The sequence below is a fragment of the Lucilia sericata genome, unplaced genomic scaffold (assembly GCF_015586225.1).
Source record: "Lucilia sericata isolate MDLA Ls3-8-SP2 unplaced genomic scaffold, ASM1558622v1 Contig001144F_arrow, whole genome shotgun sequence".
In the NCBI taxonomy this organism is placed as follows: domain Eukaryota; kingdom Metazoa; phylum Arthropoda; class Insecta; order Diptera; family Calliphoridae; genus Lucilia; species Lucilia sericata.
In genome coordinates this window covers 60,481-88,067 of record NW_023995115.1, presented here as the reverse complement: position 1 = coordinate 88,067, position 27,587 = coordinate 60,481, and the positions used below count along the sequence as shown (strand labels likewise).

At 32.2% G+C, this 27,587-nt stretch overlaps 9 protein-coding genes across 15 annotated transcripts; 3 read left to right on the top strand and 6 right to left on the bottom strand.

Annotated features, from left to right (window-relative positions):
* Positions 1-329: 329 nt before the first annotated feature.
* LOC119610247 (transcription factor grauzone-like) lies at positions 330-2,379 on the bottom strand. The gene is made up of 5 exons (XM_037965381.1): positions 2,165-2,379; positions 1,358-2,097; positions 1,071-1,283; positions 637-1,012; positions 330-558 (listed from the first exon to the last, which is right to left on the bottom strand). The coding sequence occupies exons 1-5, from the start codon at positions 2,273-2,275 to the stop codon at positions 400-402; spliced, it is 1,599 nt and encodes a 532-aa protein (XP_037821309.1). The 5' UTR covers positions 2,276-2,379; the 3' UTR covers positions 330-399.
* Positions 2,380-2,765: 386 nt separating this feature from the next.
* On the bottom strand, positions 2,766-7,264 carry LOC119610245 (transcription factor grauzone-like). Of its 4 annotated transcripts, XM_037965379.1 has the most exons (6): positions 4,546-4,760; positions 4,055-4,493; positions 3,751-3,997; positions 3,479-3,691; positions 3,036-3,411; positions 2,766-2,977 (listed from the first exon to the last, which is right to left on the bottom strand). In XM_037965379.1, the coding sequence occupies exons 1-6, from the start codon at positions 4,654-4,656 to the stop codon at positions 2,819-2,821; spliced, it is 1,545 nt and encodes a 514-aa protein (XP_037821307.1). In that variant the 5' UTR covers positions 4,657-4,760; the 3' UTR covers positions 2,766-2,818. The 4 variants fall into 4 exon arrangements, with proteins under 4 accessions (XP_037821307.1, XP_037821306.1, XP_037821305.1 ...); XM_037965378.1 differs by having other exon boundaries at positions 2,768-2,977; positions 3,751-4,493; XM_037965377.1 differs by lacking the exons at positions 3,036-3,411; positions 3,479-3,691; positions 3,751-3,997; positions 4,055-4,493; positions 4,546-4,760 and adding exons at positions 5,488-5,863; positions 5,916-6,125; positions 6,189-6,937; positions 7,019-7,264 and having other exon boundaries at positions 2,773-2,977.
* A 416-nt stretch (positions 7,265-7,680) lies between these two features.
* On the bottom strand, positions 7,681-9,691 carry LOC119610254 (transcription factor grauzone-like). The gene is made up of 4 exons (XM_037965390.1): positions 9,500-9,691; positions 8,381-9,438; positions 7,948-8,320; positions 7,681-7,889 (listed from the first exon to the last, which is right to left on the bottom strand). Exons 1-4 carry the CDS (start codon positions 9,608-9,610, stop codon positions 7,737-7,739), a joined length of 1,695 nt encoding a protein of 564 aa, XP_037821318.1. The 5' UTR covers positions 9,611-9,691; the 3' UTR covers positions 7,681-7,736.
* Positions 9,692-9,832: 141 nt separating this feature from the next.
* Positions 9,833-13,020, bottom strand: LOC119610252 (transcription factor grauzone-like). 2 transcript variants are annotated; one of them, XM_037965389.1, is made up of 5 exons: positions 12,861-13,020; positions 12,284-12,794; positions 11,380-12,211; positions 10,947-11,319; positions 9,833-10,878 (listed from the first exon to the last, which is right to left on the bottom strand). In XM_037965389.1, exons 1-5 carry the CDS (start codon positions 13,008-13,010, stop codon positions 10,711-10,713), a joined length of 2,034 nt encoding a protein of 677 aa, XP_037821317.1. In that variant the 5' UTR covers positions 13,011-13,020; the 3' UTR covers positions 9,833-10,710. The 2 variants fall into 2 exon arrangements, with proteins under 2 accessions (XP_037821317.1, XP_037821316.1); XM_037965388.1 differs by having other exon boundaries at positions 11,380-12,794.
* Positions 13,021-13,373: 353 nt separating this feature from the next.
* On the top strand, positions 13,374-14,011 carry LOC119610258 (dolichyl-diphosphooligosaccharide--protein glycosyltransferase subunit 4). 2 transcript variants are annotated; one of them, XM_037965396.1, is made up of 3 exons: positions 13,374-13,583; positions 13,741-13,861; positions 13,928-14,011. In XM_037965396.1, the coding sequence occupies exons 2-3, from the start codon at positions 13,758-13,760 to the stop codon at positions 13,947-13,949; spliced, it is 126 nt and encodes a 41-aa protein (XP_037821324.1). In that variant the 5' UTR covers positions 13,374-13,583; positions 13,741-13,757; the 3' UTR covers positions 13,950-14,011. The 2 variants fall into 2 exon arrangements, with proteins under 2 accessions (XP_037821324.1, XP_037821323.1); XM_037965395.1 differs by having other exon boundaries at positions 13,736-13,861.
* LOC119610256 (protein lethal(2)k10201) lies at positions 13,954-14,991 on the bottom strand. The gene is made up of 2 exons (XM_037965392.1): positions 14,857-14,991; positions 13,954-14,772 (listed from the first exon to the last, which is right to left on the bottom strand). The coding sequence occupies exon 2, from the start codon at positions 14,755-14,757 to the stop codon at positions 14,023-14,025; it is 735 nt and encodes a 244-aa protein (XP_037821320.1). The 5' UTR covers positions 14,758-14,772; positions 14,857-14,991; the 3' UTR covers positions 13,954-14,022.
* Positions 14,992-15,181: 190 nt separating this feature from the next.
* LOC119610257 (putative ATP synthase subunit f, mitochondrial) lies at positions 15,182-15,997 on the bottom strand. Its single transcript, XM_037965394.1, has 3 exons — positions 15,892-15,997; positions 15,729-15,814; positions 15,182-15,634 (listed from the first exon to the last, which is right to left on the bottom strand). The coding sequence occupies exons 1-3, from the start codon at positions 15,966-15,968 to the stop codon at positions 15,390-15,392; spliced, it is 408 nt and encodes a 135-aa protein (XP_037821322.1). The 5' UTR covers positions 15,969-15,997; the 3' UTR covers positions 15,182-15,389.
* Positions 15,998-17,944: 1,947 nt separating this feature from the next.
* LOC119610262 (protein kinase 4) lies at positions 17,945-20,903 on the top strand. Of its 2 annotated transcripts, XM_037965401.1 has the most exons (5): positions 17,945-18,623; positions 18,830-19,135; positions 19,828-19,971; positions 20,080-20,625; positions 20,701-20,902. In XM_037965401.1, the coding sequence occupies exons 1-5, from the start codon at positions 18,162-18,164 to the stop codon at positions 20,710-20,712; spliced, it is 1,470 nt and encodes a 489-aa protein (XP_037821329.1). In that variant the 5' UTR covers positions 17,945-18,161; the 3' UTR covers positions 20,713-20,902. The 2 variants fall into 2 exon arrangements, with proteins under 2 accessions (XP_037821329.1, XP_037821328.1); XM_037965400.1 differs by having other exon boundaries at positions 20,080-20,903.
* Positions 20,904-23,319: 2,416 nt separating this feature from the next.
* Positions 23,320-26,865, top strand: LOC119610255 (H(+)/Cl(-) exchange transporter 7). Its single transcript, XM_037965391.1, has 11 exons — positions 23,320-23,736; positions 23,842-24,027; positions 24,094-24,295; positions 24,383-24,648; positions 24,712-25,320; positions 25,383-25,476; positions 25,544-25,713; positions 25,783-26,169; positions 26,235-26,393; positions 26,467-26,550; positions 26,620-26,865. The coding sequence occupies exons 1-11, from the start codon at positions 23,479-23,481 to the stop codon at positions 26,740-26,742; spliced, it is 2,538 nt and encodes an 845-aa protein (XP_037821319.1). The 5' UTR covers positions 23,320-23,478; the 3' UTR covers positions 26,743-26,865.
* The last annotated feature ends 722 nt before the right edge of the window (positions 26,866-27,587 follow it).

Sequence of the window (27,587 nt, the reverse complement as noted above, 5' to 3'; positions counted from 1 at the left end):
TAATTAACACTTGAAAAATTTACATTTTAAGAAACTAATTTTCTAGGAACTGGAAGCAATGGCTAAGCTTTGTTGACCCACCCTAATGTACATATGTTTTTTGTATTTGTTGATTTGTAAACAAAAACAAGTATTATGGCACTCACATAGAATTGATAGCAGCTGCAAAAATTTTACACATTAAATGGTAGTATATTACATTATATTGATTTCTTTGTAACATAAATATAAAATATAATTAACCTAACTACAAAAAAAGGACATCCACATACTTAAAATTAATTGAAAATTAAGATGAATTAATTCTTCAAATCAGTATTAATTTCTTCTAAGTTCTGTTTATTAGTTGTTATTTTTTCTTTAAAGTAAATCTAAGCCCAAATAGATTATTAAAGAATATTAATTAGGCAAAGGTCCTAATTTTTTCCTCCTTAATTCCTCCCATTCCACAGGATGCTGTTTCTTTTTATGAGCATGCATATTTGCATTTGAATTAAATGTTCTCGTACAAAATGGACAATTATATAAAGTTTCTCCAGTATGTTGAGTCATGTGTTCCTAAAATGAATAACATAAATATTAACCAGATTCTAGAATCCAGAATAAATAGTACCTATTAGTAAAGTAAAAACAAACCTTTAAAGTTAAAGCTTTCTTAAAAGTTTTATCGCATTGTTCACAGCGAAAAACCTCCTTTGAATGAAAATAGTGCTTGTGACTCGACAATGAACGACGATTTGGGCATACCTTGTCGCAGTCGGGACACTTATAGGTTTTATCATCGAGATGATACCTTTGTATGTGCGTTTTCAAATTATCTTCATCCTTAAGCCAACTTTCACAATTTTCAATGGGACATTTAAGACGTGGACCACTATCTTCGAAATGTGAACGTACATGCTTTTCAAAGGATTTCTTATCTTTAATTTCTTTGGCGCATACTTGACAAATATTTATCTCACGTCGGTGATACATACTTGTATGTATATTTAGCATATATTGTGTGGCAAATCTATAAAATTATACGGTTAGAATGTTGCATTAAAAAAACCCCCAAAGACATAACTTACTTTGCTGTACGTGTTGTACATTTGGTGCACACAATTGTCCATTGTTCTTTTGGAATATGAGTTTGTTTATGCAGTTCCAGTAAGTTGCGTCTGCCAAATTTACGTGGACACTGTTCGCAGGCATGTGTTCGTTCCTCCTCAGATGCGTGATAGGAAATATTATGTATACGTAGACCATAACTAGTGGTAAATGATTTATTACAATGTGTACAGCTGGAAGTAATTGAAATAAATATGAATGAAAATATGTACATATGTATGTATGTATATGTAATCCACTAACTTACCTAAAGGAATTTGGATTTTCATGAATGTAGGCATGTTGAGCAATAGAATAACTTCTAGTGAACTTTTTGTCGCAGCACATTATATAGGCTTTAACGTTTTCGTGATGGATCTTAAAATGTTCGACAATATCGGGAAATGTTTTTCCAACGTATACACATAAGTTACAAGCCATTTGTATGTGTTTTTTAATGATCTCATCCGTTAGTATGGGATCCAAGCGATGAGATGTTCTTTTTTTCTTTGACGTATTACTACTTGTTCCTGTTTTAGTGCTTTTGTCATCTTTAGTTTGCTTCCTTTTGTTTGTCTTTTTAACTTTTAAATTACTGTCAGTTTTATTACATTTTATCTGCTCTTCAGTTTCACTAACACTTCTATCAGAAGGTTCATACTCTTCCGAATTATCATTTTCAAATTCAATATCGTTTTCGCTTTCATCATCATTATCTAGAGGATTCTTTGTATCCTCTGTTAATTCCTCATTTGGCGAAATTTTATTATCTTCAATCTCTATTTCGATTTGCATTAGTTTATCGTCGAAAACCTCCTCATAGTTATTTTCCTTTTTTATATTATTGGAACAGGTTAATGCAGGTTGGTCTTCTTCCTTAATAGCTGTTTTTCTCTCGTTAAAATCCTTGTGTACCTTTTCTACTGTCACATAAAATTGATGAAAATTTTCGATTTTATGCCAACATTCAGTACAGATTTGTGAAGTAAAGGCATCATTTTGGAGTGGCTTTAAAAAAACAATAGAACTATTAGTTATAGATACTGTTTTAGGAATTTGAAATATCCAATATTACCTTAAACCACAAATGTTTATTAATTATTTCGGCAATATTCATTGATATTCCTAAATCATCAAAAATCTCCATGATTTCAGGAGTTTCCAATAAACACACACAACATGACATTTTTATTTTTAATTATTTAGCATCAACAAATATTTTGGCTATGGTCAATTTGTATACATTTTAAGTTGAATTACAATTGGTGCGACAAACTGCAAACTACTTTAGTTTTACTATTGTATTCGTGGATTTCAACACTACTATAGATCCCATAAAACCATATTCTAAATTCAAAGGAAAATTTTTAACTACAATACTATTCAGTGTGATTCTGTAATTATAAAGTCAGGAAAAAGTTGTTTCGAGATCAAAGATTTCAGCCTGAATAACGTATTTGGTACATAATTGTGATTTACATGTTAATTTGAAGTTCACCGCGTGCAGTTGAAAATCTGTTCCATTATTTGTTTACAATATAAAACATTCACAGCTAATTGATAACATGTTTATGCTCAAAACAATAGACAACAATTTTTACTGACCGTTGTTTAAACTTTAAAGCAACGTTATTACCAAAAATGTAATTAATAAAATGCATTCAATTATACTATTTTTTCAATTAAAAAAAAAATAATTTAATATTAAAAGAAAAATACAAATTTTTCATTAATTTGGTAAAGGACCAATATTTTTTCTTCTTAATTCTTTCCATTCATTGGGATGTTGTTTCTTTTTATGAGCGTGCATATTGGCATTTGAATTAAATGTTCTTGTACAGAAGGGGCAACTGTATAATGTTTCACCAGTATGTTGGGTCATATGCTCCTAAAATGGGTAAATAAATTAAATCCAAAACTTAAAAAATTTTGCTAAGACTACTTACCCTTAAGGATATGGCTTTTTTAAAAGTTTTATCACATTCTTCACAACGGAATGTTGGATTAGAGTGAACATAACGCTTGTGATTCGTTAACGCTCTACGATTAGGACATTCCTTAGCACATTCCGAACATTTATACGTTTTACCGGCCAGATTATGTAGCTGCATATGAGTTTTCAAATTGTCTTCATCCTTTAGCCAGCGGCCACAATTAGGATAGGTGCATTTAACACGTGGTCCGCTATCTTCAAAATGAGCACGTACATGTTTTTCAAAAGCTTTCTTATCCTTTATTTCTTTAGCGCAAACATGACAAATGTTAGCTTCTCTTCTATGGAACATACTATTGTGTATATTTAGTAAATATTGCGAAACAAATCTGTAAATTTTGAAATAATTTAAAAATGTGCAAAACAAATTTAATAATTTTCGAAAACTGATCATACTTTACGGTGCGTGTTGTACATTTTGTACAAGTTATCGTCCATTCCTCTTTTGGTATATGCGTTTGTCTATGCACTTCTAATAACTGACGTCTACCAAAGCGCCTTGGGCAAAATTCACAAGCATGAATACGCTTTTCCTCTGGAGCATGATGATTTAAATTATGGGTTCGTAAACCATAGGTTGTGGTAAATGATCTGTTACATTCATTACATCTGCAATAAAAATGAATTATTGAATGATAAATGCAATGGGATAAAAGTTTAAAAGCAACCTAAAAGAATCGGGATTTTCATGTATTATTGCATGTTGGTCGATACAATAACTTCGGGTAAATTTTCTATTACAACACATTATATAGGGTTGTACTTGTGAATGGTGCTCTTTAAAGTGCGCTATAATATCGGCGAAAGTTTTGCCCGAAAAAACGCATAAATCACATAACATTGGTATGTGTTTTTTAATTAATTGCTCTATTAGTATGGGATCTAAACGATGTGAACTTCTTTTCTTTTTAGTTTCTGTAATATTTGATTCTGATTTATTTGAATCTTTGTGCTTGGATTTACTTTTGTTACCCTTCTTTTTGTGAACATTTTCCGATTTTTCGGTATTTAATACCTCCTCAGTTTCACTATTATCTGAGGGCTCATATCCATCCGTTGTAATGCTACCTTCATTATCAAAGTTCTCTTCTTCATTACCATCACTGTGAAATTGTTCATTGTCTAAGGGATTTCTCTCTGAAACCGACTGTTCAATATTATTTTCTGCAGCTTCTTTAATATCAATTTCCATTTGAAGAAGTTTATTTTCGTATGTTATCTCATCTTGATGCTCATCCTCCTCCAATTTGATATTAGGCATTATTTCCTCTTTGACGACATCGAGTTTATGTTGATTTTGTTTGAATGTTTTATGTACCTTTTCCACACTTTGATAGAAGTCATGAAAATCTTCAATTCTGTTCCAGCATATGCTACATATATGGGAGGTAAGGGAATTATCTGGATTTGTCTGAAATTAGTACATTTTAAAATTTGATTTTGATTAAGTATTTTTGCAATACCTTAAACCAAAAATATTTGTCGATGATATCGGCCATATTGAGATTTATTCCTTTTTCATCATAAATGCCCAGCATTTTAGGTGTTTCCATTAAACAAGTACAGCACAACATGTTGTTTAGTTTTAAATATAAATTTTTCTTAATTTTTTAACATTTTTAACAAACAATTTTCCTGAAATTACAAAAGTAAACATAAACATTCACTATGCGTTGACTTCTTTAAAACAGCTGGTTAATGTTTACATTTTTGCATATATTATTATTGTTGTAATTAAGGTGAATTCTTACAAGGTGACCACTCTTGACCATTATGATCAAAAAAGTTCGTTTATTTTCATGTCGGTGTATAAAATCTTAAATATCGACTACAATTTCTTGAATACGAAACTTATTTACAATTATCGTACGAAAATGTCAGTTTTTAGATTTAGATAACGATTTTATTACTAAAACCTGCTTTTACCGTTTTTTTTTATTTTTTTAGTAATAAAATACAAATATCACATAGGCCAACAAATTGTCCACAGACTAAAGTATGCTTGAATGAATCTGTATTTCTTCATCACATCAGGTTATCGAGATGTCGTGTCCTAAAGTTAGAAAAAATGAACCATTTTAACTTCTTCGAAATATCATGACTTAAAACAACAAAAAGAACTAAAAAGATATTGCAAAACGTTTTTATTATCATTTAGTTTCCAATTAAAGGATTAGTATTATTAATAAAACTTTGTGCACTGCCTTTTTTATTCTTTCTCCATTCATCCCATTCTATTGGATGTTGCTTCTTTTTATGTGAATGCATATTTGCATTTGAATTAAAAGTTCGAGTACAGAATGGACATTTATATAAAGTTTCTCCTGTATGTTGGGTCATATGCTCCTAATGAAATTCAATACATATTATTCATTGTTTACTCTATTTAGCAATAGAATACTTACTCTTAATGATATTGCTTTCTTAAATGTTTTCTTACATTGTTCACACTGGAATCTTTCATTGGAGTGACTGTAGCGCTTATGATTTGTAAGAGCTCCACGATTTTTACATAGCTTACCGCAATCTGGACATTTATAGATTTTACCTTCGGGATTATGTCTTTGCAAATGTGACTTTAAGTTATCCTCATCTTTTAGCCAACTATCACAGTCGGGATAGGGACATTTAACCCGAGGACCGCTGTCTTCAAAGTGTAGCCGTACATGTTTTTCAAAAGCATGTTTATCTTTTATTTCTTTGGCGCAGACATGGCAAATGTTGGCTGCTTTCTTGTGATTCATGCCATTATGGATATTTAACAAATAGGCCGTAGCAAATCTAATAATAGGAAGTTAATTTTAAGTTACTTGTTATTATTAAGCAAACTTACGCCTTTTGTGTTGGACATTTAGTGCAAAAGAAGTTCCAATCCTCTTTGGGTATATGTACAGGTCTATGTAGTTCCAATAAATTACGTCGAGCAAATTTCCTTGGACATGATTCGCAAGAATGTAAAAGTTCTTCTTCGGGTGCATGATAAGATAAATTATGTGTTCTAAGACTACAAGTGGTTGTAAAGGACTTATTGCACTGTTCACATCTGAAACAATAAAGTGTAATTTTGTTTAAATTTTAACTCTATTTTCTTAATTTTAGAGCCTACCGGAAATAATTTGGATCTTCATGTTTGAGAGCATGTTGTGCTACATAATAACGCTTAGTAAATTTACGATCGCAGCACATAATATAGGGCCTTACTTTGGGATGGTATTTCTTAAAATGACTCACCATGTCGGGAAATGATGCCCCCACAAACACACATAAATCACAAATCATATTAATATGTTTTTTAATCATTTGTTCCGTTAGTATGGGATCTAGAAATTTATCTGTCCATTTCTTTTTACTTGAAGAGTTCCCAGTTTTCTTTTCCGTTTTATTAAACTTTTTTCTTTTAGCCACTTTTTCTATGTTATTATCCTTTTCAAGATTTCCTTTCTTGCTTTTTACATCCTTTGTCTTATCTTCTTCAGCAGAACTTTCATCACCTTCACTTATTTCGGAGTTTTCGCCATAATTAAAAGAACTTTCACTATCATCTTCCGACTCCTGTTCCAACGCAATGTCTTCATCAATACGTTCAGCTTCTAGGGGATTCTCTTTGATTACTTCACCCCTACCATGTTCACCGCTAGCATTTACATCAATTTCCACCTCCACTTGCATTAAATTCTCTTCAAATACATCCTGCTCCTGTTTAATAACATTTGGTTTTTCCTCCTTAATATCATTGGTCTGATTTTCAAATAGTTTATGGGATTTTTCTACTGTTTGATAAAAGTCGTGAAAATCTTTGATTTTATCCCAACAATGGATACAGATTTGTGTGGGATTATCATGGTTTGGAGTAGGCTGGGATGGATTATAAAGATTTAATTTAAGAATAATTAATATATTTACAATTTAAATAGAAAGATGTACATATTTAGGTACCTTGAACCAAAGATGCTGATGTACAATTTCAGCAATATTAAGACTTTCATCTGTTACATCAAAAACAGCCAACGTTTTTGATTGTTCCAACAAACAAACACAACATAACATGTCGTTAGTGTTTAATTAAATAAAATTTATTAACATTTATTTGTTAACAAACGTTTTAATTGTTTGTAAACAAATATTTTTGTTGTTTTCTGACTGATATAATTTTCCCCAATACTTGTATTAGGTGTGTTCACGTGCTTTTCAATTAGAATTTTATTCAGTAACTTTTTATGGCATATTTCAAGGTCACCAGCACAGCTGATGTTTGATAACTTTTTTAATGATCTGTAAAACAATTTATCTAGTTAACTCTAAAAATGTAAATGGAAAAATTGCCCATGGGTGATTTGTCGAATGCTACATTAAAGATATTTTGAAATTAACTCTTTTGCTATCTAGCTATGTTTTTTCAGTTGACAATTAAAAACGTTTAAAAATTTGCAAAAATTTTACATAATTATCGAATACGGGAACAAAACTATTATTTTATTCTTCTATTTTTGGCATTCATAGCAAATTATTAACAAAAAATTTTAAACTTCAGCTGGCATCACTGCAAAAACGGCAGTTTTTTTTCCTAATAATACAAAATTCAAAACAATCATTACTTGTTCTTAATAAATACTTTATTAATTTAAAATAACAAACAAAATAAAAAATAAACGTATTATATAAAACCCATTTTGGATTTGTTAACTAAATCCCACTCTACAGGATGAGCTTTTTTCTTATGTGAATACATATTTGCCTTGGAATTGAAAGTTCTGGTACAAAATGGACAACTGTACAAAGGTTCGCCCGTGTGACCGGCCATATGTTCCTGAAAATAATATACCATACATACTATAATTTTCATTTGAACTAAAGTGAAAACTTACCTTTAAAGACAAAGCACTTTTAAAGTTCTTTTGACACTCTTCACACGTAAAGATTTGGGTGGAATGTGTATTTCTTAAATGGCATGTTAAAGAATGTTTATTTTTACATATACGTCCACATTCGGGACACTCGAATTTCGCTTGATTGTGGAAACGCCTTAAATGTTGTTTCAAATTATCTTCATCCTTAAGCCAACTTTCGCAACCTTCTCGCGGGCATTTAATACGCGGACCACTTGTCTCGAAATGTAAACGCACATGTTTTTCAAAAGCTTGTTTATCTCGTATTTCTTTAGCGCAAACATGACAAATATTGGAAGCTTTTGTATGACGTGATTTTATGTGTATCTGTAAAATGTACTCACTAGCAAATCTGTAAATAAAAACCTTTTTGTATATTTGTTTCATAATAAAACCCTAAACTCATAATTACGCTTTCGGCGGTTGACATATCTCGCAAAAGTGTGATCTTTCAGTTTTGGGTATATGTTTAGCTTTATGATGCGCCAATAGATTTTTTCTGGAAAATCTACGCGGACATTCATCACAGCCATAGGGGAGATTTTCTTCGGGTTCGTGATGTTTCATAAAATGGTCTTTAAGTCCAGAGTTATTTATAAACGTTTTACCACATATTTGACACTTAAAATGTTCCGGATCTTCATGGAAGTAAGCATGTTGTAAAATATCTGACGGACAATCCAATTTACGTTCGCAGCATTTTATGAAGGGTTTAACACCGGCATGCTCCTCTTTATAATGTTTTATTAAATTTGAAAAATCTTCACCAATATAGGAACACATTTGACACAACATTTTTATGTGTTTTTTGATAAGGCCATCATTTTCTTCTAATAGCACATGACCCTTTCTACGTTTTGGTTCATTAGTTTTATCAGCAGCTTTCTTTGTACGCTTGGCTTCCGTACGAGGTAGTGAAGTTCTTTTTGTCTTCTTTTTCTTTTCCGGACTTTCCTTTAATTCGTTGTTTGCATCGTACAATTCATCACTATCTTCATGTTTAATATCATCAAGTAGGGAAGCTAATGACTGTTCATTGTCTTCATCATCAGCACTTACTTCAGGTGTTTTAGGCCTTTTGGATATTTTTTTAGATCTTCTTGTTTTGGTATTTTTCTGTTTTTCATTGTTTCTGGTCTCGTTATTAATCAATTCTTCCATTCCATCATCATCTTCAGGAGTCAGTTCTAAAAGTGGATTTTCAGTAAAAACATCGTCAGTTTCAAAAAAATGCAATTCCACATTGTCATCTAAAGTTTCCTCCAATGTTTCTGTTTTTATATGCGGTTCCCATGTATGTTTCTCATCCAGCTCACCGCCCGTATCTTCCAGCAATTGTTCCGGTAAATATTTCGTTTGATCTTTGTGAACTTTTGCCACATATTCAAAGAACTCATTAAAGTCACGTAGTTTTTCCCAACATTGATTGCAAATTTCCAAGGCTTCCTCCTGCTTCTCCATTAGCTGTGGCTGTAAAGAAATGTTCTGGCTATTAAAATCTCGTTTCGTCAAGTATTTTTTCTTTACTTGCCTTTAGACGTAGATGTTTTTCAATAATTACAGCAATTTTGGAATTAATTTCCCCATCTCGAAATATTGCTAAAGTTTGATTAGCATTTTCTGTGCAAACAAAACAAATCATTTTTATAAAAACTTTCAATTCTTTTATTTGTAAACAAATCAGTAAATTTCACTTATGATTGCCACGAGGTTGCCATATCAAGTAAATAAAATATTTTTTCAGGGTTTGGAAAATGTTTGCAGGTTTAGGAAAGTTACAATTGCTAAAAATTTTAAGTCAACATACATTAGCTTGTCCCGTATTAATGGACAGAACACACACAAAAATCTTTTCTGTTGAAAATCCTGACCTCAGTATAATTTTTGAAAAATAAAATATCTTTGTTTTTTTGCAAAATTTTTGTGGATTTTTTTGATTTTTAGTGGGTTAAGAGTCATATTATTTTCGTTTTTTATGGAAATATGTATGTGGCTGTCAAAATTGTCGTAATTTTTAACGTATACAGAAAAATATTTAAAAAATAGTTTCGTATTTGGTTTGGTATTTCAGAATTATTTGAAATATGTATATATTTCTTATAATACGTTTTGTGGACCAGACGCACACTAACAAAAATGTTAATTATTTTTCCCGCGATATGCTAAAAAATAACGGAATTTTTGAGATCTCTGGGAGGGAACTGAAGGTCCTCGGTTCAAATCAATATTACAGAAAATTATGATTTAGGGTCTTATTCATAAACTTTTATCAAAGGTTTATAAATCAAATTTTCATACAAAATTTGTTCTATAAACCTTTGATAAATGTTTATGAATAAGGCAGTTAGTCTCAAGTTGAAGATTAAAAATGTAATACAAAGTCCCTTTTTATAGATTTTCATTAAATCAACATGTTTAATTTTCAACCAGAAATTCCTCCCATCAAATATTTATACAACCAATTTAGTTTTTAGGTTCCTATAATATTCAAAAAGTACCAGTTAAAAAACGAAAAAGTGTCAGAAAATACTCAATTTGCGATTTTCATTTACTCAAGTCCCTGAATGCTTAGTTTTATGTTTCTAGGATCAATATACATTATATAAAACTGAGAAAGAACCAGTTGAAGAACGAAAAAGTAACAAAAGGTCCCTTAGTGCATCCTGTATAGATTTTATCATTTGTTACCTTTTTTCAGCAATGGATTACTCAAAAGTCGATTTATAGAATTTTCCCCTTTATTCAAATGGAAAAATTGGACATAAAATCTATTTTGGATTTGTGAACTAAATGATATTCTAAAGGATGTACTTTCTTCCTATGTGTATACATATTTGCCCTGAAATTGAAAGTTTTGGTACAAAATGGACAACTGTACAGAGGTACGCCCGTGTGACTGGCCATATGTTCCTAAAAAATTTTAGTAAAAATAAACAATACATAATATAATTATCGTTTGTACTTAAGTGAAAACTTACCTTTAACGACATAGCACTTTTAAAGTTCTTTTGACACTCATCACACGTAAAGATTTGGTTGGAATGTGTATTTCTTAAATGACATGTTAAAGAATGTTTATTTTTACATATACGCCCACATTCGGGGCACTCGAATTTCGCTGGTTTGTGAAGACTTCTTAAATGTAGTTGCAAATTATGTTTATCCTTAAGCCAACTTCCGCAACCTTTTCGCGGGCATTTAATACGCGAACCGCTTGTCACAAAATGTGAACGCACATGTTTTTCAAAAGTTTTTTTATCAAGTATTTTTTTAGCGCATACATGACAAATATTGGAGGCATTTGTATGACGAGATTTGATGTGTATCTGTAAAATGTAATCACTAGCAAATCTGTAAATAAAAACCTTTTTGTATATTTGTTTCATAATAAAACTATAAACTCATAATTACGCTTTCGGCGGTTGACATATCTCGCAAAAGTGTGATCTTTCCGCTTTGGGTATATGTTTAGCTTTATGACGTTCCAATACTTTTCTTCTTGAAAATCTGCGCGGACATTCATCACAGCCAAAGGGTAGATTTTCTTCTGGTTCGTGATGATTCATAATATGATCTTTAAGTCCACAGTTATTTATAAACGTTTTACCACATATTTGACACTTAAAATGTTCCGGGTCTTCATGGAAGTAAGCATGTTGTAAAATATCTGACGGACAATCCAATTTACGTTCGCAGCATCTTATGAAAGGTTTAACATCAGCATGTTTCTCTTTATAATGTTTTGTTAAATTTGTATAATCTTCACCAATATAGAAACACATTTGACAAAACATTTTTATGTGTTTTTTGATGAAATCATAATTTTCCTCTAATAGCACATGACCTTTTTTATGTTTTGGTTCATTGGTTTTATTATCAGCTTTTATTGTACGCTTGGCTTCCGTACGGGATAGTGAAGTTCTTTTTGTCTTCTTTTTCTTTACCGGACCTTCCTTTAATTCGTTGTTTGCATCGTACGATTCAAAACTATCTTCAGATCTACTTGTTTTATTATTTTCCTGTTTTTCATTCTTGTTTATCGTCCCTATGTTAATGAATTCTTCCATTCTGCTATTATTATCTTCTGGAGTCAGTTCTAAAAGTGGATTTTCGGTAGTAACATCGTCAGGTTCAAAAAAATGCAATTCCACATTATCATCTAAAGTTTCCTCCAATGTTTCTGTTTTTACATACGGTTCCAATATATGTTTCTCATCCAGCGAAATATTTGTAGGAACGATTGCTAAAAGATAACGAGATAGTAAAGTTTTCTTTTCCGGGCTTTCCGTTAATTCGTTGTTTGCATAGTACGTACGTTTAATATTATCTAGTAGGGAAGCTAATGACTGTTCATTGTATTCATCAACAGCGTTTACTTCAGTTGTTTTAGACCTTTTGGATAACCTTTTAGATCTTCTTGGTTTAGTATTTTTCTGTTTTTCATTCTTGTTTTTGGTATCTATGTTAATGAATTCTTCTTCCATTCCATCATTATCATATTCTGAAGTCACTTCTAAAAGTGGATTTTCTGTAGAAACACCGTTAGTTTCAAAAAAATGCAATTCCGCATTATCATCTAAATTTTCCTGCAATGTTTCTGTTTTTATATGCGGTTCCAATATATGTATTTCATCCAGCAAAATATTTGGCGGAACAATTGCTGAAGGATACGGGCGATGAATATTTTCCAATTGTCCCGGTAAATATTCCGTTTGTTCTTTGTGAACTTTTGCCACATATTCAAAGAACTCATTAAAGTCACGTAGTTTTTCCCAACATTGATTGCATATCTCCAAAGCTTCCTCCTGCTTCTCAATTAGCTGTGGCTGTAAAGAAATTTTCTGGCTATCAAAATCTCGTTTCAAGTGTATTTTTATTGTTTCTCTACTTGCTTTTAGACGTAGATGTTTTTCAATAATTACAGCAATTTTGGAATTAATTTCCCCATCTCGAAATATTGCTAAAGTTTGATTAGCATTTTCTGTGCAAACAAAACAAACCATTTCAATACTTTTATTTGTAAACAAATCAGTAAATTTCATTTGAGACTGACAAAAGGTTGCCAACTAAAGTAAATAAAATATTTTTTCAGGATTTAGAAATGTTTGGAGGTTTACTGTAAAGCGCCTCAAACGGTAAGTTTTTTGATTGTGTTAGTAAAAAAAACTCACACCGCATATATACATGTGAGTTTTTTCACTAACCTAATATAAAAACTTACCGTTTGAGTCAGGCAAATTTGATGTGTGGCCGTGTCGTAAATTATGATATCCATTCCAGTTGATAAATGATTATTTGCTTAAATTACGTGAAAAATTTCTTACCTATATCTTTTCGCCAGGCCAATGATCTGTTATACAAAGTAGATATAAAAAAAGAAAAATGAAAAGCGGTTCCTAATTCCTAAAAAAAATGTCTAAACTTTAGACTTATTAACAATTACAACGCTGAAGAAATCGCTATAATTCTCACTAATGCTAAACATGCCTCAATAAAATAGCTAAATTACCATCACTGTTGTGAAAAACAGAATATTCTATCAACAAAAAAAAGAAAAAACAAACTGTGCAAACCGGCATAAAATTATTAATATTTTTTTATTTATCCACAAAAAGGTGCAAAAAAATGATTAAATATTAAAATATAAAACTAAAATAAACCAGTAGATTGAAATATGATTTAAAATCTGCTAATAAGCAGCATTTTAATATCATTTGATAAAGATACTCAGAGTATATGACGTGTCCAAAATTTTCTTTACTTCTAGCGTAGACAGCCCCTACCACAATATGATTACAGATGTCCAATTAGCCATATTCTCCAATGTTTTGGGAGTATTCTTATTCCTGCTAGTGGTTTTATATCACTACATCAATGCCAATTCCAGCAGCAAGTAAGTTAATGCTACAATTTTCTTTTGTCAATATTAATATTAATTTTGTTGTTTATTTTGTTACAGGATTAGCTCAAAGAATAAGTAAAAGCTTTAGATTTTAATTTTGTATGTTTATTCAATAAATATTTTAAAAAATGTAATAACAAATGTATACTATATCAGTTCATTGATTCCAAAGCTTCTTTCAAAGTATTCATATTTTCCAAAGTCTTGCCGGCATCGGGTTTGGGTTTTGGACCATTTCTAGGACGAAATGTACGTTCTTTTTGATGGCCAAATGAAATCATTTTCAATTCCTTATGTTGAAACTCTTTCGATTTTAAAGCTTCAACCACCTCCATTGCCATTTGTTTGGAGCTATTCTGTGATGCTTTATCCTTTTTATGTTGGCCATTTTTGACCATTTGATCAAATCTAAAATTACTGGGAAATTTATGTTGTTTTATACAATGCTCTTTGCGTTGCATAGCATTTTCAAATATTTCTTTACATTCCTCCAAATAGCATTTAAATAAACGTTCACCTCTATCTACTCTAGCCTTGAAGTAGGAATCATGGTGCTCTGATATGTGTAAATCTAATAAATGTTCCGTAGGCAAAGATTTTTTGCATTCGGCACAAATAAAACGATGCATTACATTGTAATGGCTCTGGTAAGAAGCTACACTATCGAAGATCATGCAGCAGCCAAGAATATTGCAAAAAATCTCACTGGCGCCGCAACTATTGTGTGAAACATTTAGTAGTTCATCTTCTTTGCTGCTTATTGCTCCAAGTTTTTTATAGGTTTCCAAAAGATTTGAATTACTTGCCGTAAATAGATAATGGTCCGGCCTAAGATAACCTTCTGGATATTTTTCTAATAAATCCAAGATTTCTTTTGCATTTAACATATCTGCTGCCAGCAACTGTAAAAAAATACCGCAAATACGTATATAAAATGTAAACAAAACTACAGTTTCACAAGATGAATTCATACAAGATGTACTTACTTCAACAGCTGATTGAGTTTATGCTTATCGAATTTAATTCTTAACTGTCAGAAACCATATGTAAAAAAATTCTCCCATAAGTCAGGCTGTCAAATTCTATTTTGAATAATCAGTCCGGCAACTCTTCAGATGGAAAACAGGCTATTTTTTATGCATAACTTTTTTAATTATATAGATGAATTTTGCAAACCCCTAATATATTTTTTACTTGTAACATCTTTATGCAGAAAACTGCAAAAAACTCTTTTTGTCTACTATCTAACTTGATTTAATCAATTTAACTTTTTTTGAGGTTAGGTAACTTTTGGAAAAAATGTATGTGCTCTCAATTTGGATTTATAGTTTTTTATTCTTTCCAAAACATTTAAAGTTCTTTATTAATTAAATACGTGAAATGTTATTAATAGAGTATGAGCAAATGTTACACAAAAACACTTGCTTATCTTTTTCGTTCCCGCTGCAACAATTAAACATGTTATACATGCTCAAAAAGCGCTAACCGGGTTTAATGCTAAGGCCAGGCCTTCAAATGTTTAATGATGTTTGTAATTTCTGTGGTGTCTCATCTTGCCGTAGTTAATGGTATAGAAGAATGTCATAGCGACAGCGGTGATTTGGAAGAAGGGAGCAATACCAGCGCGCTTGGGTTGGACATATTTGTGTTGCCAACGCCACCAGGCACGGCTCATGGCACCAGCAATAGCACTTGGAGTCTTGCTACGGCGTGAAATCCAGGCACCCAATTCGCCCAATTTTACTTGACCCAATGGTACATCAGCTGCAAGAAAAATAGACAAGGATTCTTTAGTTCGTTTCTTTATATTACGTAATGTAATAATGTGTTTTCGGTTTTATAGTCGTCATTTTATTACCTTTGCCATAATAGCGTGCTGGATCATAAGGTCCATGTACCTTAGGGTTATATTCAGCTGGATAATCACCGAAAGCCATTGTTTTTCTAAAATAAAATTAATATATTTTTATTAAGTAATATTTCTCAATTTATCGAAAAAAATGTTAGTCGTGCTACCGTACCTGAATTCTACCAAGACTGTCAGTGACGGTAAAAACAATACAATCCACAAATAAATGTCAAATTGGACAATTATCATGAATAAAGTTGTGCCAAGTTTTGTGGGGAGTTTAAAAGCAACTCTGCTTCATCTAATAACGGTTGTTTCTAATTTTTACACGAACATATCAAATAATCGAAAAAATTGTAATATCCAAATAGTAGTAGTAAGTAAGTAAGTAAGTAAAGTAAGTAAGTAGGTAAGTAAGTAAGGTAAGTAAGTAAGTAAGTAAGTAAGTAAGTAAGTAAGTAAGTAAGTAAGTAAGTAAGTAAGTACGTAGGTAAGTAAGTAAGTAAGTAATTAAGTAAGGAAGTAGTAAGTAAGAAGTAAGTAAGTAAGTAAGTAATAAGTAAGAAAGTAAGTACGTAGTAACGTAAGTAAGTACGTAAGTAAGTAAGTAAGTAAGTAAAGTAAGTAAGTAAGTAAGTCCAGTAAGTAAGTAATTAATAAGTAAGTAGTAGTAAGTAAGTAAGTAAGTAAGTAAGTAAGTAAGTAAGTAAGTAGTAGTAAGTAGTAAGTAAGTAGTCCGTCGTCCGTCCCGTCCGTCGTCCGTCCGTCCGTCCGTCCGTCCGTCCGTCCGTCCGTCCGTCCGTCCCGTCCGTCCGTCCGTCCGTCCGTCCGTCCGTCCGTCCGTCCGTCCGTCCGTCCGTCCGTCCGTCCGTCCGTCCGTCCGTCCGTCCGTCCGTCGTCCGTCCGTCCGTCCGTCCGTCCGTCCGTCCGTCCGTCCGTCCGTCCGTCCGTCCGTCCGTCCGTCCGTCCGTCCGTCCGTCCGTCCGTCCTCGTCCGTCCGTCCGTCCGTCCGTCCGTCCGTCCGTCCGTCCGTCCGTCCGTCCGTCCGTCCGTCCGTCCGTCCGTCCGTCCGTCCGTCCGTCCGTCCGTCCGTCCGTCCGTCCGTCCGTCCGTCCCCCCGTCCGTCCGTCCGTCCGTCGTCCGTCCGTCGTCCGTCCGTCCGTCCGTCCGTCGTCCGTCGTCAGTCCGTCCGTCCGTCAAGTAAGTAAGATGAAGACTTGGTATGACGACTTTTTTATCGCAAAAAGTCATCACACGGGTCACTGGCGTGATTGGTGTGAAAAACTGCAGCGAATTCAGTACAATTTTTCCGGAAGAAATGAATGCAGATTTGAATCGTTTGAGTTATATCTGTGCTATATAGATTTAAACACGGAATATTTGTAAAATATTGTTTTCTTTTTATTGGTTTGTACCTACATATGTATGAATATTTATTAATAGAATTCTACGAGCCAATTTAAAAAAAAAAATTTACAAATTGTCAGTTTTAGGTACACTAAATGGTGTTGTTTTTGGAACTGTGATTCCAAGCCCTACTTAGGGCCAAATTCGGGAATAATTTGGTACTTTTTTCAAAACGTACTTTTTGTGCAAATGAAATATTTCACAAAAGCAAAATTTGGCACTTTCTGAATGTGAAACCAAAGCTTATGAAAATAAAAAAGAACTAATTTATTCTAATTTCGGTTTAATTTAACTTCGAAACACAATTATTTGATAGAACAATTGTGTTCTTTTCTGATATTCCTAATGTCAAAAAGAAGTGCAAACGGTCTAGATTTTGAACAAGATTTTAAATCAAATCTACTAGATTTCGCTGTAAGTGTAAATGGGGTATTACACGGTATTATGGCAATAACGCAAAATTTAAACTACATATGTACGTACATAAGTAGTAGTTGGCATTATTTAATCGAATTAATATTCTAATTTGACTTTGACTCAAACTGAGTCAACATACACAGGGCTAAAGTCGTCATACCGGTCAGCGGCGGGATAAATTGTCTTGAAAAATACAGCGACTTCTTTGATAATGTGCCATCAAGTTCACATTTTATTGCAGCCTGGCAATCCTTTCGCATTCTTGAAAAAAGTTAACGGTTTGTAAAGATTTTTTTGCATGTTCTATGGGATGCATCGTGTGTGAGTACTAAAAAAATATTGGATGAAATGAGAATTTGTACAAAACAAAAATAACAACAAAAACATCAAAATGATATTAACAACACAAACAAAAGGGATAGTAAATGGCAGGAAAAAAAAAACAACCAAAAAACGAATTGATTCGAATTTTGGTTCTCTATTTCAAGGGCAAGAGATAAACTCGAAACTCAAAGTTAGCAACCGAAAAAATGTTCTTTAAAATAATTGACAATTTATTTACAAATTGTTATCCGTTGCAAGCGGGCTTAGGTAAAACTTGGTTTTAAATTTAAAATTATGAATCACATGGTATCGGAAGAAACATCTAATGATGACACAAATATTATAACCGACTTATTAAATTCTGCTGAAGCTATGCAATCTTCCTCCTCCTCTGCCATCATAACTAAAGTTCAAGTGCCCTTAAAAAATAGTGAAAATACTAGTGAAATATCTACTGCAACATTTTGCGATGTAAATAACAATCAAAATGTGATGTCGACGATGCAACAAAACAATAGTTTGGTGATTGGTGGTGATAATAGTGGTCTTTTAAATTCTACTCAATATTCAGATACGAGGGATTTAAGTAAAATACACGTACGTCATGTACATATTCCATACATTTTGAATGGTGAATTGTATCAAATACAAACACAAGATGGTGAAAATGTTACCGTCAAATGTTGTCACTGTCCCCCAGATCGTGTCTATAGGGGCAGTGTTCGATCAACGGGAAATTTTCATATGCATATAAAGGTTAGTTTTATTAATTAAATCCTTATTAATTGATTATACCTAGCTAGGCTTATTTGTGGCAAAAACGGTTCCGTTCTATTTCTACAGCAGTTTTTATTTAGAAAGTTCAGAAGTGATTAAATTTGTGTAGCTTTGGAATGCATGCATATACTATTTACGTAACAGCAGTTTTTTGAATGTAAAAATTTTTAATTACCGTTATCTAGAGACGCCATCCAGATCTATTGGAAAAACTGCACGATATGAAAGTTAATGCTCTATTGGAACGACGCGATCGTTTAATGCGCAATCGTAAAATTACCCACCGTAACAATCGTAATCGTACAACTACAAATGCCGGTTGCTCATTTAAGCATGAAGGGAAATCCGAAATGATAACCCCAACACCAGGTTCCCAAATAACGCTGGACACAACATCGGATTTGAGTTTATTGCATACACACAAATTAAAGATAAAGACTGTTTTTCAAAGACATCAAATGCAACAGAGAGAGGCTGCCGAAATGCAAAATGTAAGTAAATACCGACATATTTTGCAAACAATAAAGAAATAAATATAATGTATGTATGTTTGGCTGGATCGAATCTTACCATGACATACTTAGTTATGGCATATTTAACACTCAGCAACCCTGCATTCATATTTAGTTAAAAAATTAAGCTATCAGTCCGAGAGTAAATCCTATGCAGATAATTTATAAATGTCTAGTTAAAGAAATTTAGCATATTTATTAAAAAAACACTAAAAATAATTGCTTTTATAGTGAATTTGAAAATGTTAAATACCTACAAAATATTTGTAATTTGTTAACATGAATTAATGGTAAAATCAGTTTGTTAGGTACATTTGCAATAGCTGATAGTCCAGACTTTAGTCCTACAGTCCAAACTTAGTCTATTCTATAGTACAGCCTATAAAGTAGAATAGACTACTAAAGGCCATACTATAGTATACATATATTCTATTGGCCAGACTATATATAGTATATTCTATTGGCCAGACTATAGTTTATTCTATAGTCCAAACTATAGTCCAGACTATATTTCAGACTATAGTTTATCCATAGCTCAGACCATAATTTATCCATAGTCTAGACTTTAGCTTATTCTATAGTCCCGACTATAGTTTATTCCAGACTACAAACTAAACTATAATCCATACTAAAGTCTACTAAATGTTTGTTATTTTCTAAATTTTTTTAAGTGGAATAAAACAGATTATGTCGTTATGCCGATAGGAAAATTAACAACAAATGAAGAATCTGAGCAGCCAATAAACTACAGTTTAAAATCTTCTGAGAATCAAGAATCTCTCTCGAATAACAATCAACAACAACAGCTACATGAAGTAAGTACTCATGTAATTTACCAAATAAAGTAGAATAACTGTATTTATTTACATATACATACAAAAACAATTGTTATTTTATATTTAATAACTTTTTTTTTTTTGTAGAATACAACTCAAGCATCCTTTAATAATTTCAATAATTTAACCAATCAACCAACAAATTTATCTACTATAAACAATATGCAACAAAATGAATATATTTGTGAAAATCATGCTACAAATGTATCAACATCATCGATTTCCTTATCATGCCCCAGTGTTGTGAGTAGTTATTCGAGTAATCATCACTATGATATGGAAATTAATCGACCCTACACTAGTCTACCTTTTCATCATCATAACTTGTCCATTATTAAGCCGGAGCACTTTCCATTAGTGAACGAAACAGAAGCCATAGATCTTACTACGCATACTGATTCGGGAATATTTTCAAATTCTGAAGATAGCATAGTACAAAACGATTCACAAAATGATAGTATCAATAATATTAATAATAGAGCTGGTTCTCAAAAAACAAATAGTGATAATATTAATGTTGAACGTAATGTTGGTAATGGTGATAACATCAATAATAATAATAACTCTGCAAAATGGCAAGAGCTTTTAATGCAAGTTGAAAATTCGCTGCGCGATATACAACGTGAAATGAATGTACGTAATCAAATTGAATCTAATCGTATGTTTTTAGATATAGCAAAATTTAAATATTTAAATCCTGGTTTTCAGTTTAATTGGTAAGATATTGTGCTAACTAACGTGTATGCTGTTGTTATACATTCATATTAAATTCAAATCAAACCACATTAAAAAGTTCCAAAGAATTATTTCCAAATGAAGTACAAAATTTGTATTATTTAGAATATATACTTAGATGTAAGGATGTAAGATTTTTTCTTTGAAATAAAAAGTTTATTTAGTTTTAAAAAGTAGCAAATAATGCCTTTCATTTAATACAATATTATACAGTTTAGACTACTATTCTATTCTATAGTACAGACTGTAATCTATTCTACAGTCTATTCTATAATCCAAAAAAAAATCTATTTTATAGTCCAGACTATAGTCTATTTTATAGTCCAGACTATAGTCTATTCTATAGTCCAGACTATAGTCTATTAGTATAGTGTATTCTATAGTCCAGACTATAGCCTATTCTATAGTCCAGACTATAGCCTATTCTATAGTCCAGACTATAGTGTATTCTATAGTCCAGACTATAGCCTATTCTATAGTCCAGACTAGCCTTTTCTATAGTCCAGACTATAGTGTATTCTATAGTCCAGACTATAGTGTATTCTATAGTCCAGACTATAGTCTATTCTATAGTCCAGACTATAGTCTATTCTATAGTCCAGACTATAGTCTATTCTATAGTCCAGACTATAGTCTATTCTATAGTCCAGACTATAGTCTATTCTATAGTCCAGACTATAGTCTATAGTCTATTCTATAGTCCAGACTATAGTCTATTCTATAGTCCAGACTATAGTCTATTCTATAGTCCAGACTATAGTCTATTCTATAGTCCAGACTATAGTCTATTCTATAGTCCAGACTATAGTCTATTCTATAGTCCAGACTATAGTCTATTCTATAGTCCAGACTATAGTCTATTCTATAGTCCAGACTATAGTCTATTCTATAGTCCAGACTATAGTCTATTCTATAGTCCAGACTATAGTCTATTCTATAGTCCAGACTATAGTCTATTCTATAGTCCAGACTATAGTCTATTCTATAGTCCAGACTATAGTCTATTCTATAGTCCAGACTATAGTCTATTCTATAGTCCAGACTATAGTCTATTCTATAGTCCAGACTATAGTCTATTCTATAGTCCAGACTATAGTCTATTCTATAGTCCAGACTATAGTCTATTCTATAGTCCAGACTATAGTCTATTCTATAGTCCAGACTATAGTCTATTCTATAGTCCAGACTATAGTCTATTCTATAGTCCCAGACTATAGTCTATTCTATAGTCCAGACTATAGTCTATTCTATAGTCCAGACTATAGTCTATTCTATAGTCCAGACTATAGTCTATTCTATAGTCCAGACTATAGTCTATTCTATAGTCCAGACTATAGTCTATTCTATAGTCCAGACTATAGTCTATTCTATAGTCCAGACTATAGTCTATTCTATAGTCCAGACTATAGTCTATTCTATAGTCCAGACTATAGTCTATTCTATAGTCCAGACTATAGTCTATTCTATAGTCCAGACTATAGTCTATTCTATAGTCCAGACTATAGTCTATTCTATAGTCCAGACTATAGTCTATTCTATAGTCCAGACTATAGTCTATTCTATAGTCCAGACTATAGTCTATTCTATAGTCCAGACTATAGTCTATTCTATAGTCCAGACTATAGTCTATTCTATAGTCCAGACTATAGTCTTATAGAATAGACTATTCTATAGTCCAGACTATAGTCTATTCTATAGTCCAGACTATAGTCTATTCTATAGTCCAGACTATAGTCTATTCTATAGTCCAGACTATAGTCTATTCTATAGTCTAGACTATAGTCTATTCTATAGTCTAGACTATAGTCTATTCTATAGTCTAGACTATAGTCTATTCTATAGTCCAGACTATAGTCTATTCTATAGTCCAGACTATAGTCTATTCTATAGTCCAGACTATAGTCTATTCTATAGTCTATTCTATAGTACAGACTAAATTCTATTCTATAGTCTAGACTATTGCCTATTTTATAGTCCAGACTATAGTCTATTCTCTATACGAGACTATAGTCTCTTCTATAGTCCAGACTATAGTTCTGTAGTCCGAACTAGATATAGGTAGTTCTATGGTTCAGGCTATAGTATATTCCATAATGCGGATTATAGTCATTAACTTGGCCCGAATCGATGATTCACAACACCAACTCTTATTTTTCCACTACGACTGGCCAGAATACAAATTTAAGTTTTTTTTTGGTTCTCCACCATAATCAAAATTAAAAACTTTTAACACGATTACATATGGTCAACATGCACTTCAAAAAACCGTAACTCGGTACAGTTATCTGACGTCACACATTGGCTAATGCGGTTTGAACCGTAAAACTCTCGAAGGCAGAGCAAAAAGGACGGTCTGATTACCCTTAAGCGATAATGGCAGCGACGGGCGATGGTCTTCCTCCACCCAGAGCTGAATTACGAATGTCCATTTCATTTTGTAAAAAAATAACAGTTTTCACATTCTCCCAATCATTCATTACATATTTTAGTTCTGCCTTTATTGGGTTAAAAAATTTACTACTATTCTGAAACTACTCCTAAAAAATGCATATCTGTGTTTGTTTATATTGATGACAATCTACCATAAATTTGTTTTCATTGTTTTTTATATCGGATTTAATAGTGTTTTTCCCATTTTTCAAGATAAAGATTTTATTACAACTACAGATTGTATGTAATAATAATGCAAATATTAAATACAACTAAAAGTATGATATTTTAAGTTAATAAATTTTAGAGGGAAACATTAAAATGGAATTTAATAGTGATAAAGAAGTGTTAATAAATATTGACGGGGAAACAGATATAAAGAAAAAACTTTCAACAAGTGCCTATGTTGATGAAGATGTGGAAGCAGAATCTGATGATGATCAAATGCTATCGAGTAGTTTTAAGAAAACGAACAAAGAACTAAAAACAAACAAAAATGAGATCCCTTCGAAGGCTGAGAACAAAGAAATTATGGATAATACTTCATCATCAGGTCATATAGTGGAGGAGGAACCAATTGTATGTAACATTGATAACACTCTAGCATTTATTGCATTAAAATTGCAATGCATGACTCATACAGACAGTATTTATGTAAACATGTATCAATTTTTTTCTATTTAGGTTTTTAAAACTTCTGCTCAAGCTGTTAATAATTCCGATTTAGCAGTTACTTCCGCAGAAATTCAACCGATAGTACAAGCGGGTTCACCACTACCACCTCCTTCTCAGCAACAACCCACATTTCGTTTACGATCTCGCACCGCTGTTATTAATGAAACTGCCGCCGAACGGAAGGACATCTATGAGGTTTGTTAATTAAATATAAATGCATTAATGTTTATCCAAATTTAATTATATTTTATTTTATTTTAGAGTTTAGATTATGATGTCTGTGAGAATGTTTTATTTCAAAAGGAACAACAGCTCACTAGCAATACACGTTTTTCGATACGTAAAGACATTTTACGTTGGATTATTTTCATACAAATTGGTATTATAACAGCGTTGATTGCCTGTGCCATTGATATTGTAATTGAGGAGTTGTCAGCCAGGAAATATGAATTTCTTAAACATTGTAAGTTTAATTTAAATTATAAAGGTTCTATTAGTGAGTAATTTTCTGTAGTTGAGTTTTTTTCACGAAGAATTGTTTTTTTTATAGCTGTCGACATCAATGTTCCCCATGAAACGAACTCTGGTGACTTAGTGTTGCCCTACTTATACTGGATTGGTCTAAGTATTGTGCCCGTAGGAATAGGTGCGGCCATGGTAACCTATTTGGAACCCATTACCGCAGGCAGTGGTATACCACAAGTCAAAAGTTATCTAAATGGTGTCAAAATACCACGAATTGTTCGAATTAAAACGTTGGCCATTAAGTGTATAGGTGTAGTTACTTCTGTGGTGGGAGGATTAGCGGGTGGAAAGGTAGGGTTGATGTCAATTTATTAACAGTTAACATGATTATTATGATTTAATTGAAACATTTAGGAAGGTCCCATGATACATGCTGGTGCCGTAGTGGCAGCTGGTATTTCACAAGGCAAAAGTACCACATTTGTTAAGGATTTTCGTGTTTTTAAAGCATTTCGTGATGATCACGAAAAACGCGACTTTGTATTGGGTGGTGCAGCTGCTGGTGTAGCAGCTGCCTTCGGTTCACCCATTGGTGGCATGTTATTTTCTCTGGAAGAGGCTGCTAGTTTCTGGAATCAGAATCTCATTTGGCGTACTTTAATCGCTTCAATCATTAGTTCCTTTACGTTGAATATTGTTTTGTCCGCTTATCATGGTTTAAGTGATTTTACATTTACCGGTCTCTTCAATTTGGGTAAATTTGAACAACCACTAACATTCGAATACTTTGAATTACCTATTTTTATGTTATTTGGCATAACGGGGGGTTTATTGGGCGCCGCTTGGAATAGTTTTAATACAAAAATCAATAAATTTCGTGCCAGATATATAAAATTTAAATTTGCTCGTGTTCTGGAGGCTATATTAGTTTCAATGATTGGAGTATCGCTGGCATGTGCTATGATATATTTCATTAATGATTGTCGTCCACTGGGTAATGATCCCACCGATTATCCTACACAGGTGAGTTTATAGAAAATGAAAAGAACAATTATATAAGTTAAAATGTCTTTTTTGATTTTTAGTTATTTTGTGAGGATAATGAGTACAATGCTGTAGCGGCTTTATGGTTCCAGACGCCCGAAGCAACAGTTCGTTCATTATTTCATGATCCCCCCGGTTAGTTTAAACTTTTAAATACTAATATTTCTGTAAAGATATTAACTTTTATTGTTTCATTTAATAGGCTCCCATAAGATTCTTACTTTAGCCTTGTTTACCTTGGTTTATTACTTTTTATCTTGTTCTACATTCGGCTTAAATGTAAGTTTAGGTGTATTTATACCCACCGTTTTAGTAGGAGCCGCCTGGGGACGTTCTGTAGCAATGGTCATATTTTATTTATGTCCTCAAGCAGTAAGTAGGCTTAAATATTAATTTAACATTTGCCTACCTATTTAAAAAACTTGTCTATTGCATTTATAGTTGTTTTTAAATCCTGGCAAATATGCTCTTATTGGAGCAGCAGCAAATTTAGGTGGTGTTCTTCGCATGACCATAAGTTTGACGGTTATACTTATGGAAACTACAGGCATTGAAACTTCTTTCTTTTTCCCTCTTATCATCACTTTAATTAGCGCCAAATGGGTGGGCGATTACTTTAATGAAGGCATCTATGACATACAAATTGAAGTCAATCATGTACCCATGTTACCTTGGGAACCTCTGCCGCACTATATGGGTTTAAAGGCCTCGAATATTATGAGTTCTCCGGTTGTTTGCATCAAGCTGAGAGATAAAGCTAATTACATTTATGATATTTTAAATCGTTATAAACATAATGGTTTTCCCGTCGTCGAAGATGTTGAAGGGGTAATTGTTTTGCAGAGGAGTTTAATAATTATTATCATCTAATGGGTTGAAATTTAAATTTTTAGAATGATCGTTCTACTGGTCGTGTTTGTGGTATTATATTGCGTTCTCAATTGATTGTTATACTTTTAAAGTCATTGTATGAAGAAAAGAAACGTTTCTGGATAAATGACACTACTATTCAATCATTTAGAGATGTTTATCCACGCTATCCTTCGATAGATGTAAGTATCTGAGATAAGATTTTCAAACTCTTTAGTTTACTTACATCTAATGTTTATCTCTCTTCGTTTTTAGAAAGTTCGCATGTCTGATGATAAAGTAAATTATACGGTCAATTTGGATATCTTTATGAATCCCTCACCAGTATGCTCAAGAGAGGTGATTTATCCTATTAAGAAAACTATTCAATTTTCTATTATTTAATTCGTTTTTTTTTTCATTTTTCAGCATGATTCTGTACCGAAAATTTTTAATAAATTCCGTGCATTGGGTTTACGTCATTTAATTGTTGTGGATCGTGAAAATCGTGTTTCTGGTATTATAACTCGTAAAGATTTCTTGTATAAATAATCATTTTCAAATAAGGCATCATCACAATGTTTATAGTCATTTTAAGTTTTTAACTTTTCTTTTTAGCCCTTAACAAATTGTTTTTATTTTAAAATTAATAAAAGGATTTTAGTTTTATACAAATTTCTCTTTAAATAATTTATCTAGTTTTGTAGAGGAAACATAAAAATCCAAAAACAATGAAAATCTGTGATCACTCTGATTTCCCCTTTTATGGGATACTATAAGAGATAGGGCAAAAACAATGAAAATCTGCGATCACTATGATTTCCCATGAAAAACTGATTTATTGAGTGAAAACATAAAAGTCCATTTTTCTGCGAAACTATAAGAGATAAAGCAAAAACAATGAAAATCTGTGATCACTTTGATTTCCCATCAAAAACTGATTTATTGAGTGAAAACATAAAAGTCCATTTTTCTGGGAAACTATAAGAGATAGAGCAAAAACAATGAAAATCTGTGATCACTTTGATTTTGCCAAGAAATACTAATTTATTGAGTGAAAACATAAAAGTCCATTTTTCTGGGAAACTATAAGAGATAGAGCAAAAACAATGAAAATCTGTGATCACTATGATTTCCCATGAAAAACTAATTTATTGAGTGAAATCATAAAAGTCCATTTTTCCCGAGAACTATAAGAGATAAAGCAAAAACAATGAAAATCTGTGATTACTTTGATTTCCCATCAAAAACTGAGTTATTGAGTGAAAACATAAAAGTCCATTTTTCTGGGAAATTATAAGAGATAGAGCAAAAACAATGAAAATCTGTGATCACTTTGATTTCCCATCAAAATCTGATTTATTAAGTGAAAACATAAAAGTCCATTTTTCTGGGAA

What these genes read in the sequence shown, in the direction of transcription:
- LOC119610247 (XM_037965381.1), bottom strand. Translation starts at nt 2,275, where the DNA reads ATGTCATGTTGTGTGTGTTTATTGGAAACTCCTGAAATCATGGAGATT. An exon ending in TGTACAACACGTACAGCAAA is followed by an intron (nt 1,013 to 1,070) that starts GTAAGTTATGTC and finishes ATAATTTTATAG; the next exon opens with ATTTGCCACACAATATATGC. An exon ending in AGAAAGCTTTAACTTTAAAG is followed by an intron (nt 559 to 636) that starts GTTTGTTTTTAC and finishes TATTCATTTTAG; the next exon opens with GAACACATGACTCAACATAC.
- LOC119610245 (XM_037965376.1), bottom strand. Translation starts at nt 7,129, where the DNA reads ATGTTATGTTGTGTTTGTTTGTTGGAACAATCAAAAACGTTGGCTGTT. An exon ending in GAAGATCCAAATTATTTCCG is followed by an intron (nt 6,126 to 6,188) that starts GTAGGCTCTAAA and finishes TTATTGTTTCAG; the next exon opens with ATGTGAACAGTGCAATAAGT. An exon ending in AGAAAGCAATATCATTAAGA is followed by an intron (nt 5,429 to 5,487) that starts GTAAGTATTCTA and finishes GAATTTCATTAG; the next exon opens with GAGCATATGACCCAACATAC.
- LOC119610254 (XM_037965390.1), bottom strand. Translation starts at nt 9,610, where the DNA reads ATGATTTGTTTTGTTTGCACAGAAAATGCTAATCAAACTTTAGCAATA. An exon ending in ATATGTCAACCGCCGAAAGC is followed by an intron (nt 8,321 to 8,380) that starts GTAATTATGAGT and finishes TTTTATTTACAG; the next exon opens with ATTTGCTAGTGAGTACATTT. An exon ending in AAAGTGCTTTGTCTTTAAAG is followed by an intron (nt 7,890 to 7,947) that starts GTAAGTTTTCAC and finishes TATTATTTTCAG; the next exon opens with GAACATATGGCCGGTCACAC.
- LOC119610252 (XM_037965388.1), bottom strand. Translation starts at nt 13,010, where the DNA reads ATGAAATTTACTGATTTGTTTACAAATAAAAGTATTGAAATGGTTTGT. An exon ending in AAAAACATCTACGTCTAAAA is followed by an intron (nt 12,795 to 12,860) that starts GCAAGTAGAGAA and finishes ATTTCTTTACAG; the next exon opens with CCACAGCTAATTGAGAAGCA. An exon ending in ATATGTCAACCGCCGAAAGC is followed by an intron (nt 11,320 to 11,379) that starts GTAATTATGAGT and finishes TTTTATTTACAG; the next exon opens with ATTTGCTAGTGATTACATTT.
- LOC119610258 (XM_037965396.1), top strand. Translation starts at nt 13,758, where the DNA reads ATGATTACAGATGTCCAATTAGCCATATTCTCCAATGTTTTGGGAGTA. An exon ending in AATGCCAATTCCAGCAGCAA is followed by an intron (nt 13,862 to 13,927) that starts GTAAGTTAATGC and finishes ATTTTGTTACAG; the next exon opens with GATTAGCTCAAAGAATAAGT.
- LOC119610256 (XM_037965392.1), bottom strand. Translation starts at nt 14,757, where the DNA reads ATGTTAAATGCAAAAGAAATCTTGGATTTATTAGAAAAATATCCAGAA.
- LOC119610257 (XM_037965394.1), bottom strand. Translation starts at nt 15,968, where the DNA reads ATGATAATTGTCCAATTTGACATTTATTTGTGGATTGTATTGTTTTTA. An exon ending in ACAGTCTTGGTAGAATTCAG is followed by an intron (nt 15,815 to 15,891) that starts GTACGGTAGCAC and finishes ATTTTATTTTAG; the next exon opens with AAAAACAATGGCTTTCGGTG. An exon ending in AGCACGCTATTATGGCAAAG is followed by an intron (nt 15,635 to 15,728) that starts GTAATAAAATGA and finishes TTTTTCTTGCAG; the next exon opens with CTGATGTACCATTGGGTCAA.
- LOC119610262 (XM_037965400.1), top strand. Translation starts at nt 18,162, where the DNA reads ATGAATCACATGGTATCGGAAGAAACATCTAATGATGACACAAATATT. An exon ending in ATTTTCATATGCATATAAAG is followed by an intron (nt 18,624 to 18,829) that starts GTTAGTTTTATT and finishes ACCGTTATCTAG; the next exon opens with AGACGCCATCCAGATCTATT. An exon ending in AGGCTGCCGAAATGCAAAAT is followed by an intron (nt 19,136 to 19,827) that starts GTAAGTAAATAC and finishes AATTTTTTTAAG; the next exon opens with TGGAATAAAACAGATTATGT.
- LOC119610255 (XM_037965391.1), top strand. Translation starts at nt 23,479, where the DNA reads ATGGAATTTAATAGTGATAAAGAAGTGTTAATAAATATTGACGGGGAA. An exon ending in ATATGAATTTCTTAAACATT is followed by an intron (nt 24,296 to 24,382) that starts GTAAGTTTAATT and finishes TTTTTTTTATAG; the next exon opens with CTGTCGACATCAATGTTCCC. An exon ending in CCACCGATTATCCTACACAG is followed by an intron (nt 25,321 to 25,382) that starts GTGAGTTTATAG and finishes TTTGATTTTTAG; the next exon opens with TTATTTTGTGAGGATAATGA.